General features: G+C 38.8%; 1 protein-coding gene and 1 long non-coding RNA gene across 2 annotated transcripts; both read left to right on the top strand.

The window, feature by feature from the left end:
* The first annotated feature begins 4,018 nt into the window (after window positions 1–4,018).
* On the top strand, window positions 4,019–5,140 carry LOC130732267 (uncharacterized). The gene is made up of 3 exons (XR_009016987.1): window positions 4,019–4,624; window positions 4,711–4,794; window positions 4,891–5,140. It is a non-coding gene; the product is annotated as an uncharacterized LOC130732267 (long non-coding RNA).
* Window positions 5,141–6,611: 1,471 nt separating this feature from the next.
* LOC130713186 (uncharacterized) lies at window positions 6,612–7,638 on the top strand. The gene is made up of 2 exons (XM_057562980.1): window positions 6,612–7,029; window positions 7,230–7,638. The coding sequence occupies exons 1-2, from the start codon at window positions 6,612–6,614 to the stop codon at window positions 7,238–7,240; spliced, it is 429 nt and encodes a 142-aa protein (XP_057418963.1). The 3' UTR covers window positions 7,241–7,638.
* Window positions 7,639–13,157: the final 5,519 nt, after the last annotated feature.

Raw genomic sequence — 13,157 nt, 5'->3', positions numbered from 1 at the left:
ACCAACAGTGCCTCACGCTCACTTAGGTTCCTTCTCCATCTGAATAGCCAAGTTACTTGTCCATTATCCCATTGACTCATATCCCTAACATTGGCATTCTTTTGGGTTGAAAGATGAAAGAGCTTCCTGAATCCAGAATTGAGTGGTTCATTCCCGCACCAGATATCTTTCCAATATCTTACCGTATTCCCACACCCAATCTTCCGCTGCAATCCCGCATCAAACCAGCAGTTATAAGGTTCAGGTTGGAAGCATGCTTTAAATAGATCACGCCACCAAATTGAGTCTTTGCTCTCGGAGTTTAATCCTACCGTCGCATCTCGATTTCCATAGCATGCCCAAATAATCCTATTGCAAATATCACTATCTCGCTTCAAAAGCTTCCATCTCCATTTTCCCAAGAGTGCTAAGTTGAAAGAGTCCCAATCCTTTACCCCCAAACCACCCTCCTATTTTGGTCTACATATTGTGTCCCATTTTACCCACGCTATCTTTGATGTCGTCTCATTACCGCCCCAAAGGAAATTCCTCATTGTCCTCTTTGCAGCCCTCAGAACACCCTTAGGTATTCGGAAAAAAGATAGGAAAAAGAGTGGTATTGCCGTCAACACACTGTTTATTAAGCACACCCTTCCACCGAAAGACAAGGTCTTTTTCTTCCAAGATGACAACTTCTTGCTTAATCGGTCCAACACCGGTTGCCAAAAAACCGCTCTTCTATGATTGCCACCAATTGGAATGCCAAGATATGTAAATGGAAGGTTTCCAATTCTACAATTCAAGATAGCAGCAAACATTCTTAGTTCATCCCTAGGTACTTTAATTCCCACACAACAAGTTTTCAAAAAGTTGACCTTTAAGCCCGAAGCAAGCTCAAAGCATCGAAGAATGCTTTTCCATGAGAGAACGTTTTGTAGAGATGCTTCCCCCATGAGAAGCGTGTCATCCGCAAATTGAAGGATTGCCACTTCAACCTTCTCAATCTCTCCCACCTTTACTCCCACTACTTTGTTAAGCTCCATAGCCCTCCTTACAAGACCCGTTAGGCCTTCTGCCACGATCAAGAAAAGGAAAGGTGCTAGTGGGTCACCCTGTCTGATTCCCCTCCTCATTTTGAATTCATCCCCTGGGCTTCCATTCACCAAGACCGAAACCGAGGCCGAGGACAAGCAACCATCAACCCACTTGATCCACCGTTCACAAAAGTTCATACGCCTCATCATATATCTCAGAAAGCCCCAATCCACCGTGTCATAGGCCTTTTCAAAATCGACTTTGAGAAGAAGAGATGGTGTTCTCCCTTTCTTTGTCGCATGGAAAATTTCATTTGCCACTACCACACCATCCAACATGCTACGACCTCCTAGGAACGCGGATTGTTTCTCATCAATGACCTTAGGTAGCACACATTTCAAACGCTTAGCCAAAAGCTTGGCCACAATCTTGACCAAGCAACCAATGAGAGAAATAGGGCGAAACTCATGTAATCCTTGTGGTGTCGCTACCTTTGGGATTAAGACAAGAAAGGACGCATTGCATCCTTTTGGCCAAGATCCATTCACCCAGAAATCTTCCACCGCCCTATGGATATCCTCCTTAAGAATCTCCCAAAATTCCTTAATAAATTTGAAGTTAAAGCCATCTGGACCTGGGCTTTTGTTGCCATCACAATCCCACACCGCCTCACGGATCTCTGCCACAGATATGTCTTCACACAAAAGTTGATTATCCTCCTCTGATATCCTACTAAACATCACACCATCAAGAGCAGGCCTTAGGAGATTGGGTTGAGTTTGGTATTTATCTTCAAAGAACTCTTTTACCCTTCTCTTAATCATGGGCACTTCTTCAACCAAGCTACCATCCATGAGTAGCCCAACTAACGAATCCGATTTTCTCTTCCAGTTTATTATTGAGTGGAAGTATTTAGTGTTCATGTCGCCTTCTTTGAGCCAATTCAATCTAGACTTCTGACACAAGATTGATTCATTCAGTTTTGATACTCTCCAGAATTCTGCTTGAACTTGTTGTCTTTCCTTAGCCTCCTCAATTCTTAAGCCCACCTCTTCAGCTAAAGCATCTAGTTCGCCTAGTCTTTGTACTAACCCCTTTCTCGAGGCATTCACATCACCAAAGACATCAACGTTCCACTTCTTCAAGTCGGTTTTAAGCATCTTCAGTTTTTCTTTAAAAATAAAAGTTCCTCTACCTTGAACTTGTAGCTTAGCCCACGAGTCCATTACAAACTTCTTAAAAGAGCGATGTTGGAACCAGCAATTTAGAACCTTAAAAGGTTTTGGGCCCCAGTTCTGCATTACCGATCTCAGAAGGAGAGGGCAATGATCAGAAATGTCTCTATCTAGAACAATTTGGCAACAATGTGGCCAAATGCTAGCCCACCCTTGTGAAACCAAGAACCTGTCTAAGCGGCTCATGGATTGGCCATTTGGTCTGAACCAAGTATATCTCCTCCCTTGTATTGGAATATCCATCACCTCCATATTGTCAATAAAGTGATTAAATTCTGTCATCTCTGTCAGATTCTGGTTGTTTACCTCCGACACCCCTCTCCTTTCCTCCGCTGATCTAACTGCGTTAAAATCACCTGCTATACACCACACTAGCTCCGCTGACCCCCTCCTCTACTCTACTAACTTCTTCCATAAGAAACGTTTTTCTTCCAAGCAACAAGAAGAATAAACATTTACTATAATACAGGTCACACCATGCTGTAATCAGTTATTAACTCTTCTTATATGTTTTTCCAGAACAAGTCTTGGAGGATCGAGACCTGGCCTTTATCCATATTTTGTCAGCACCAGTTTCGTCCAATGTATGAGTTTTGCCTGTTGGGTACTAGAAAATTAAAGCAGAAAAACTAATATTCATTTGAGAGAACCTGAACAAATATAACTTCCAATAATTAAACTTCCATCTGTGACAACAATAGATGACAATAAAATAAAATAGAGACACAAGAAATTTTAACGCGAGAAACTTCCCTCAAATTGTGATAATAAAAACCACGGGCACAAGTCAGAAAGTAATTCATTCTAGAAAAATAATTGTTACAAAATATTACCCCACAATATCGAAATCTTCACCCAAAAAAGTAGAAATACACCCCCAACAAAAAGGGAAAATTACACCAAAGACAGGTGGAAAATATGACAGAGACACAGCTAAAAAACCAACAAATGGCAAACTAACTAGACAACAAAGGGATGAAAACTCAAATAAAAAATAGGCTAAAAAGCATTTTTGGCCCTTGATGTTTCAAGTTTGTGCAAATTCTGCCCTTACTCTATTTTTGTCGACTTTTCTACCCCTCATATTTTCAAACAGTGCACCGTCTACCCCTCCGTCAGTCAGGCTTTCTCAGAAGAGATTGCTAAGTGGATTGGAGAGATGAAGAGGATTATATGAAGTTAATGATGATCAGGGAAATGATATAAATTAAATTTTCTTGATGTATATATCAATTATGTATGTAATTGAACTGGTTAAATGCATATTTTGCTACTTACAAGTCTTGAGTTTGAATCTCCCATGCCCCATTTTTCCAATTTCACTTGTAATTTCCACGTGGCAGGTCCAAAAAATATTAAAAAAAAGCCAAATCAGCTCATTCCGTTAGTTTTTTAACGTTTGACTGACAGAGGGGTGGACAGTTCACTGTTTAAAAACATGAGGGGTAGAAACATCGACAAAAATAGGGTAAGGGCAGAATTTGCACAAACTTAAAACATTAGGGGCGAAAAGTGCTTTTTACCCTAAAAAATATTATAAAAAATCTATCAACGGCTTAAAAAATCCTCCGTCCATTGTTGGCACTTGGCAGCGTTATTCCTTCTATCGGAAAAGCAAAATCACATTACTGTGTTGCTCACCAAAATCAAGGTCTTTGATCCCTTTCTAAAAACAAACCATGGGCTAGGCCCATTAAACTTTTTTTTCTTTCCTTTAAAATTTGGGTTCCACTCTACCCAACAAATGTGGAAATAGGCACCACCAACAACATGGCGAGCGCTGTTGGATTGTATCCAAACGAAGGACAACCTGCAAAAGAGGCAAGTGATCAACAGCCATGAAGAATCACTATGTACACGCTGTAGGTTGGTGGAAGAGTTGAGCTGGCACCTGCTTTTCTCATGCTCAATCACTGCAAAGATCTGGTATGACTGTTATGCTTAGAGTGGGATTTAGGATTTCCACGGTATTATCGTCAACACCACGGGGGCACCTTTAACAATTCCCATTGCTCGGTCGAAAACTTGCCATTTGGATGGCAATCATCTGCTCCTTGCTCCTTATGGCTGGTGTGAAACAGAAAATATTTCAATTGTGCTTTATTTAAGGTTTGTTCAAGTGGTAAGAGTTAAAGAACATAAGGGCTGAGTGAGATGAAGGGTTCAAGGTTTGAACCATAAAGAGAGACTAATTTACTAACAACTAACATTTACCTATAATTTTTATTTATTTGTTTGAACTTTTAAATATTGTCTCTTTAATTTGAACCATTTGATGCATGGATGCTATTGGTTATGCAGGAAAGAAGTTAGTTGATACTTGATAGCATTGTTAAGGAGAAGCTTGCAGCTTGTGTAAGCAGATCTAGTACCAGGTAACAATTACCACTCCCCCTTTTTTTGTTGTGGCTTGACTTCGCTTGGTTATCTGTGGTTTAAAATTTAACATTTTCTAGAGTAGTTCAAAAGAAAGGAGCTGAAGGAGACAGAGCCAAGGACTCCCTCTATCAATCACCTTATACGTCAAAAGAAAATCAGTCAAGAGGTTGGTAACTTCAATTGAGAAAGATGCATCCAAAGAATTTCATATTGAAAAGGATTCCATATTCAGTTTCATATTAAGCCTTAAATGTGATTGCAGTTTGTATCAAAACATTTTTTGTTTATGGTATCGCTTTCACACGGCAGGGTGATTGAAAAGGTATGGATGCATATGATGAGTTTTTGGACTAAAAGAGGTTGAGGTTCTTGTTTTGATCCGGTCAGTTTTACACTTTTACTCCCAACGATAAATTTAAAATTCATTATTATTATTAAATAGTTCAACTGCATGCTACTAATGTCGTAGTGGAATAGATACAGGGGCGTAGCCAGGATTTTCACGCCGGGGGACTATAGGTCAAACAAATGATTTTATATATGCATGTTTGGTAATACTTAAAAAAATTATAGTGGAAAAAATAATATAAAATTTCTTTTGTCGACTATCATTTTGTCTTAGCGTGATTTTTATTGTATATCCAAACATTCACAATTATTAAAAAGAATTTTTTTCCCTCATGAACATAAACAGTATGTTTGGATACGAATCACATTTTTCATTAAGTATGTTAAAGGAGAAAAATGCACCTTAATTTTTTTTTTATCTTTTAACAAAATCATGTAAACGTAATAAAGTATGTTATGAGTGTGAAAACGTAACTAATGAAAATGTAGAAATGTGATAGTTTTTCTATTTCAATTTTGTGTTGAAACACAAGAATTATAAAACTTTTCACATACAAATATAATATTTTATACATTTTATCAAATTTCATTATATCAAATATAATTTTTTCAATTGATATTTTTTATAAATAAAATAAATATATAATTAGTTTGAGTATAAAAGATACCAACAAAAAACTGTGTTTGTTATCTAAAAAAATAAGAGAAAATAACACATAATAATTAATATGAAATATTTATCATAATGATCAATGATGTTATTTAAAAAAAATGATGTTAATAATTATATGTATAAATAACTTAAAACATCAGTTAAAATACAAGAGTCGCACCTAGTTTAGTGGTAATTTATTCTCACAATATTCTTTTGGGAATGGGATCGACTCCCGTTTAAATCAGTTGTCAATTTTCTTTTTTTCAATTGATATTTTTTATAAATAAAAGAAATATATAATTAGTTTGAGTATAAAAGATACCAACAAAAAATTGTGTTTGTTATCTAAAAAAAGAGAGAAAATAACACATAATAATTAATATGAAATATTTATCATAATGATCAATGATGTTATTTAAAAAAATGATGTTAATAATTAGATGTATAAATAATTTAAAACATCAATTAAAATACAAGAGTCGCACCTAGTTTAGTGGTAATTTATTCTCACAATGTTCTTTTGGGAATGGGTTCAACTCCCATTCAAATCAGTTGTCAATTTTCTTTTTTTCGTTTAAAAAAACGATAAAACAATGGAAGCAAGGTTCGAACACAGGAACCATAGGCTAAAGGCAATAATGCTTGACACTGGACCACCATGTGATTTATGATTCTTACTGACTTTTATTTTATATTATTTTTTACGGGGGTGCTAGAAATTTTTTTTACATAGTATCGCTAAGAAAATTTAAAATTCACGGGGGTGCGGAGCACCGGTAAGCCACCCCGGTGGCTCCGCCCCTGAATAGATAGTTCTTGGAACTTGGAATCTATTGAAGAAGAGAAAGTTAACAACAACAACTATTAGAGTATAGTATATAGTCAGATATAGTTTCTGTTATGGAGTTAGTTACTCTAGTAATTAGCTTAGCTGTCAAGTTAGTTATTCTTCTTCCTCTGGTTCTCAGAGTCAACCTACTATGACATCACAAGCTGTTGTTTCCTCTCTTCTTGGCTTGCTTCCACAGTTTGGTTACACGCCTTTTCGTGGATTCCAGCCTTTTGGTTCTCCTGCACAGTTTGGTGTGCCTTTTGCTGGATCCAGCTATGGTACTGGTCTTCCTTTTCAACAAGGTGCTATGTCTGCTTCTCCTGGCTATGGTTACAATGCTTCTGCACCTTCTGGTTTTGGATTTGGTTTATTTCCTCGAGCTCCAGCACAGCATCCTCGTGCACCTCATGCTATGATTGCTTCTGCACCACAGGCTATGGTAGCATCTGCCCCTTCCACTCTTGGCAGTTGGTTCCCTGACTCAGGAGCTACACATCAAGTTACACATGATGCCTCAGTTCTTTCAGATAGCATGTCAGTTACTGGCAATGATCAAGTATTCATGGGTAATGGACAAGGTTTTCCTATATAGTCTATTGGTTCAGCCTCTTTTTCCTCTCCATTACACACACACTCCACTCTGAAACTTCACAATCTTTTGTTAGTTCCTAATATTACTAAAAATCTTGTCAGTGTTAGTAAATTTTCCAGGGATAATGGTGTTTTCTTTGAGTTTCATCCTTACCATTGCACTGTTAAATCTCAGGACAATTCTAGGACTCTCCTTCGTGGCTCTCTTGGTCAAGATGGCTTATACACCTTTGATGGCATGCACTCCTCAACATTCCTCAAGGGACTTTCTTCTGCTTCTGTTCCCTCTACCTTTTCCGTGACCAAGTCTTCTCCTGCTGATGTTAATTCTACAGTTTCTACTTTAAATAATGTACCTAATGTACCTAGCCACACATCATATGAATTGTGGCATTCTAGACTAGGGCACCCTCATCATGAGGCTCTGCAATCTGCGCTTTCCATATGTAAAATACCAATACCACATAAATCAAAGTTTTCAGTTTGTCAAGCTTGTTGTGTTGCTAAGTCTCATAGATTACCTTCCTCTTCTTCTACTACAGTTTATACTTCTCCCTTAGAATTAATATTTGCAGATTTATGGGGTCCTGCTTCCATTGAATCTTCTGCTGGTTATTTTTATTTTCTTACTTGTGTTGATGCCTTCTCCATGTTCACCTGGATTTATCCTATTAAGAGAAAATCTGATACCTGTTCTGTGTTTCTTCAATTTCAAGCAATGGCTGAATTGAAATTTGGTCTTAAAATAAAATCAGTTCAAACTAATGGTGGCACAGAATTCAAACCTCTTGTTCCTTATTTTACTAAGCTAGGTATAGACCATAGACTGACTTGTCCTCACACACACCATCAAAATGGTAGTGTTGAGAGGAAACATCGCCATATAGTTGAAACTGGTTTATCTCTCTTGGCCCATGCTAACATGCCTAATTCTTATTGGGACCATGCTTTTCTTACTGCTGTTTTTCTCATAAACAGGCTTCCTACTCCAGTTCTTGATAACATTAGTCCTTATCACAAACTGTTCAAAGTTCCAGCAGATTATAGTATCCTTAGGGTGTTTGGAAGTGCATGCTATCCACATCTCAGACCTTACAATTCATCTAAGTTGTCCTTCAGGTCTAGAGAGTGTGTTTTTCTTGACTATTCTTCCTCTCACCAGGGTTACAAGTGTCTATCTAGTGATGGCAAAATCTACATCTCCAAAGATGTGAGGTTTAATGAGTTTAAATTTCCATATTCAACTTTGTTTAGTTTTGATGTAATGTCTAGCTGTTCAGGAATCTCTTCTACTATTCCTGTTATTGCTTCAGTTCCTCTTGAGCAGCAACCCCTCTTTGCGGAAGCTCCTGCTTCTCCTGCAGCTACTGGTTCTTCTCACCCTATACAAGAGGCTACTACAGAAGCAGTTGCAGCTACTGGTTCTTCTCCTGAGCATGAAGGTTCTTCAGTTCCTCAGTCTCCTGTTTCAGAATCTGCTGCAGTCTCACCTAATGCTTCTCCTCCAGCATTAAATTCCTCTCCTGTACCTCCAGTAATTAATGCTCATCCTATGCAGACTAGGTCTAAGTCTGGTATTGTTATGCCAAGACTTTTTCCCACTCTATTACTTGCATAAACTGAGCCTACAACTACAAGGAATGCTTTAAAGGATCCTAAGTGGCTAGCAGCAATGAAATCAGAGTATGAAGCACTCTTGGCCAACAATACTTGGACTTTGGTTTCTCTTCCAAAGGGGAGACATCCTATAGGGTGTAAATGGGTGTTTAGGATTAAGGAAAATCCTGATGGATCAGTCAACAGATACAAAGCTCGCCTTGTGGCTAAAGGATATCATCAAGTAAAGGGGTTTGATTATGCTGAAACCTGTTCTCCTGTGGTAAAACCAATCACTATTAGGTTGATTCTTAGTTTGGTTGTCTCCAAACAGTGGCATATACATCAACTAGATGTGAACAATGCCTTTCTTCATGGTGCTTTGCAAGAAGAGGTTTACATGCAACAACCCACTGGTTTTCAGAATTCAGACAAGTCCCTTGTGTGCAAACTTAATAAAGCTTTATATGGACTCAAGCAGGCTCCTCGAGCTTGGTTTGATAGATTGAAGGCAGCTTTGGTTAAGTATGGGTTTAAGGCTAGTTGCTGTGATCCTTCCTTGTTTACCTTTCACAACAAGTCCAATGTGATCTATATTCTTGTATATGTGGATGACATAATCATCACTGGAAATTTCTTGCCTTTTATTCAAGAGGTAGTTCAGAAACTTAATTCAGAGTTTGCTTTGAAGCAGTTGGGTCAGTTGGACTATTTTCTAGGTGTTCAAGTGTACCACTTGCAAGATAGATCACTCCTCTTAACTCAGTCCAAATACATAGGGGATCTCCTTGAGAGGGCTGACATGGCTGAGGCTAAAGGAATTTCTACACCTATGGTTGGTGGTTCCAAATTGAGCAGACATGGGGGAGACTACTTTGAAGACCCTACACTCTACAGGTCCATTGTGGGGGCTTTGCAATATGCAACTCTCACCAGACCTGAAATTAGTTTTACTGTCAATAAGGTTTGCCAGTTTCTCAGTCAGCCTCTACAAGACCATTGGAAGACTGTCAAAAGGATACTTAGGTATCTAAAGGGCACTATTCATCATGGCCTGCATATTAAGCCTTGTTCCTTACATACTCCAGTGCCATTGACTGCATATTGTGATGCAGATTGGGGCTCTGACCCTGATGACAGAAGGTCAACCTCAGGTTCCTGTGTTTTCTTTGGACCAAATCTTGTCTCCTGGACCTCCAAAAAGCAAACACTGGTTGCCAGATCCAGTACTGAAGCAGAGTACCGCAGTCTGGCCAACACTTCTGCTGAGTTGCTATGAATTCAATCATTGCTTCATGAGCTTCATGTTCCATTCATGACTCCAAGAATCTTATGTGATAATATGGGAGCGGTTGCTTTGACCCATAATCCAGTGCTTCACACTAGGACAAAGCACATGGAACTAGATATTTTCTTTGTCAAGGAAAAAGTTCTGAATCAGTCTCTTTTTGTTCATCATGTTCCTTCTGTTGATCAGCTTGCAGGTATCTTCACTAAAGCCCTCTCTCCTACTCGATTTGAAGCACTTAGAACCAAACTCAATGTGGCTGAGAAACTTGTTTCTCACCCACCTTGAGTTTGAGGGGGTATATTAGAGTATAATATATAGTCAGATATAGTTTCTGTTATGGAGTTAGTTACTCTAGTAATTAGCTTAGCTGTCAAGTTAGCTATCCTAGCTGTTAAGCTTAGCTGTCAAAGCTGAGCTGGCATAACAGAATTAGTTAGCTTCTTATGCAAGCTTGTAATTCTCTATAAATAGAGAGATCTTCAATTATACTCTTCAGTTTTACAATCAATGAAATTTAGTTAAACATTTTCAATAACAACGTCATGTTCTAGTAAAAAGGTAAGCTCCTGACACTTCATTATGCCCTGATTTTGACCATGACATAGGAACAAATTAAATTATTGGAAATATTATGATACTATAAGCTTATTATTTAACATGTTTGTTCTATTGCAGAGATGGTTTTCTCTACTTGAAATTTGTTTTTTAATGTTGACACCGTGTAAGAAGCACATTATTGCTATTGTTCCTCCATGGGAGCTTTGCCCTTATTCTCATTCATCCTCTTCCTCCTCTTTCTTCCCAAACATTGCTACTATTGTGCGAGGTAAAATTGAGCTCTAGAATTTTTTTTGACGATCGAAACAGTGAGAATGAAGGTCTGTGAACTCAATCCAATAGTGAACAAATCCAGAAACGCCGATTTACTGATGTGGGTATGTCTATGGCCTAAAATGGCTTCTCCACTTCTTTCTCTTTTCTCTTCTTTCTTTATATTCTTCTAAACCCGAAGTGAGGTGGTTGAACCTATCTTCACTCTCATTCTCGACAAAGTCTTCGGTGGATCTATTGGGTTAGTAACATGCATCATGACACTTACTAATTAACATGAAAGTTCAAAATTGCCCAGTCATAATATTAATATTCCATATCTATCCTTTTGTTTACTTGGCCAAACCTTAGCCTTCTTCTCTCCTAGATGTCTGCACCGTCTTCTTCACCAGCCTCCCTCGACATCTTCTCTACTCCCCAGCCCCCTCCCTCGACACCCTCCATGGTGATGTTGGGTTCCTCACCATCGTGACATCGTCCTCCTCTCTGCAAGTTTGGTGCCACCAACAAGCTCCTCCATGTTCCCCCTGCCCTAGGTCGGGCCCCTTCTCAATGAGTGATTTTGCTGCAATACTACACTCGTCATTTGTTTAGCTTTTTGAGAAAGTTTTAATTTTTATTTGGTTTGTGTAATGTCATTCAACTTCTTCAAGAAACTTCTGATTTTTCTCTGGTTTGAATCTGGTCTTTGTCATGCATTTCAGCTTCTTTGAGAAAGTTTGAATTTTATTAGATTTGGTGGAGGCGCTCGGAAATGAGTTGGCCCAAGTGGTCTTTGGTTACCGTTGGAGGAGGTTTTAGTGGCTTGTACTAGGCACGATTTTAGAAAAAATTGTGAGATTCACAATTGTCATCGTCGTGCCGGAATAACCGACTTGTTAATAGCAACGGTGGCCGGAAATCATGATTCATGAGTCCAACCATGATTGTTGTCGCCGCTTCCTCATCGGCCTCCATCGTCGCCCAATACTTCGCTTCCTCACCGACTCCCGCAAGCCCCTCCTCTGCTTCTTCATCTCAGCCACCAACCTACAACCTACTCCGCCTCATCACAACTGCCACACTCTCTAGCGTTGGAGATAACGAACATGGTGTGGTGGACGTGGCAGGAGAGAAAGAGAAGAAGAAAAAAACAAGAGAAAGAAAAAGGGTATTCATGTAAATGCACATTTGAAAGTAATTGTATCCATGCCGTTTATTTTTTTAATATCATACTGAACGGTTGAAGTTTAACTAGACCACGGTGATTCAGTTTTTAACTGTCCCACCGAAGCCAACACCCTCTTTCTCATTCTTCTATATTCTTTTTCCTTATTCTCCAAATTGCACATAAACCCCTCCTCAACACATCCCTATATTACATTTCCTTCCAAATACTTTCTAAAACTAAAATCACCATATTTCTCCCAATAAATAATCATTCCTTAAATGACTCATCACCCCATAACTTATATTTAAATATTAAAACACTATAAATTATTATAATTACTTAGATATAAAATTTTGGGTATTATAGAGCTCACATGGTAAACATTATATAAGTCCAAACATTGTCCATAATTTTAAAAATTAAAACTTGTATCACAACAGTTTGGGGCGCTATGTCTGTGTTGATGGAATTACATCAAGAAAAGAACGCCTGGACTTTGCACGTATGTTGGTGGATACCACAAATCCAGTGATAGAACAGCACTATATCGATGTCAGTGTGGAAGGGACTGTGGTCCGCATTCTGATAGAGAAAGAATTGTCGATGTATCAAGATTGGTCTGGATTAAAGTTAGATTCTCAGGTCAAAAAATGGTATGCCTCGCAGGTGGATGAAGATGATGGCGAGGAGACTGAAAATGATGCAGTTTTCAATACGGATGAGACTGAGAAGGTGGTGGTTGAGACCCTTGGATTGGCGGCTGTGACGGCGGCGCCGACGACAACTCCGTTGTCAGGGTTTGAAACAGACGCATTCAAGGATCTGTTTGAGGTGGGGTATACGTCAGCGGAAGTATTGCAGTGGTTAAATACAGTGGCAATAATTGGAGTTAATGGTGCGTTTCTTGAGAATAATTGGTGTGAAGATGGGGAACGGTCAATGAAAATAGGAGAGGTTACGAAGAAGTGGGGAAGTATACCACATTTTGAATTTGAAGAGGAGCAAAATAATGAAGGGGGGAGCCCAGTTTTGAGTCAGCAGTTAGGTGGTGGTACAGATAGGGGGGAAGGGGATTCAAATAAAAAATTACCCAATTCACTCAGGAAAATAAAAGCACTAGCACGTTCCAGTGCGTTTTTTGTGGACAAAACAGATGCTGGGCCGGTTTTAAGTGGTTTGAACCTTTTACATGAGGAGAATCTTTCGGCTCAGGTTAGGCGGAATCACCCAAATCT

Source organism: Lotus japonicus, chromosome 1 (genome assembly GCF_012489685.1).
Source record: "Lotus japonicus ecotype B-129 chromosome 1, LjGifu_v1.2".
NCBI classification, from domain to species: domain Eukaryota; kingdom Viridiplantae; phylum Streptophyta; class Magnoliopsida; order Fabales; family Fabaceae; genus Lotus; species Lotus japonicus.
Note: the sequence above shows the minus strand (reverse complement) of the source record. Positions and strands in the feature narration are given on the sequence as shown.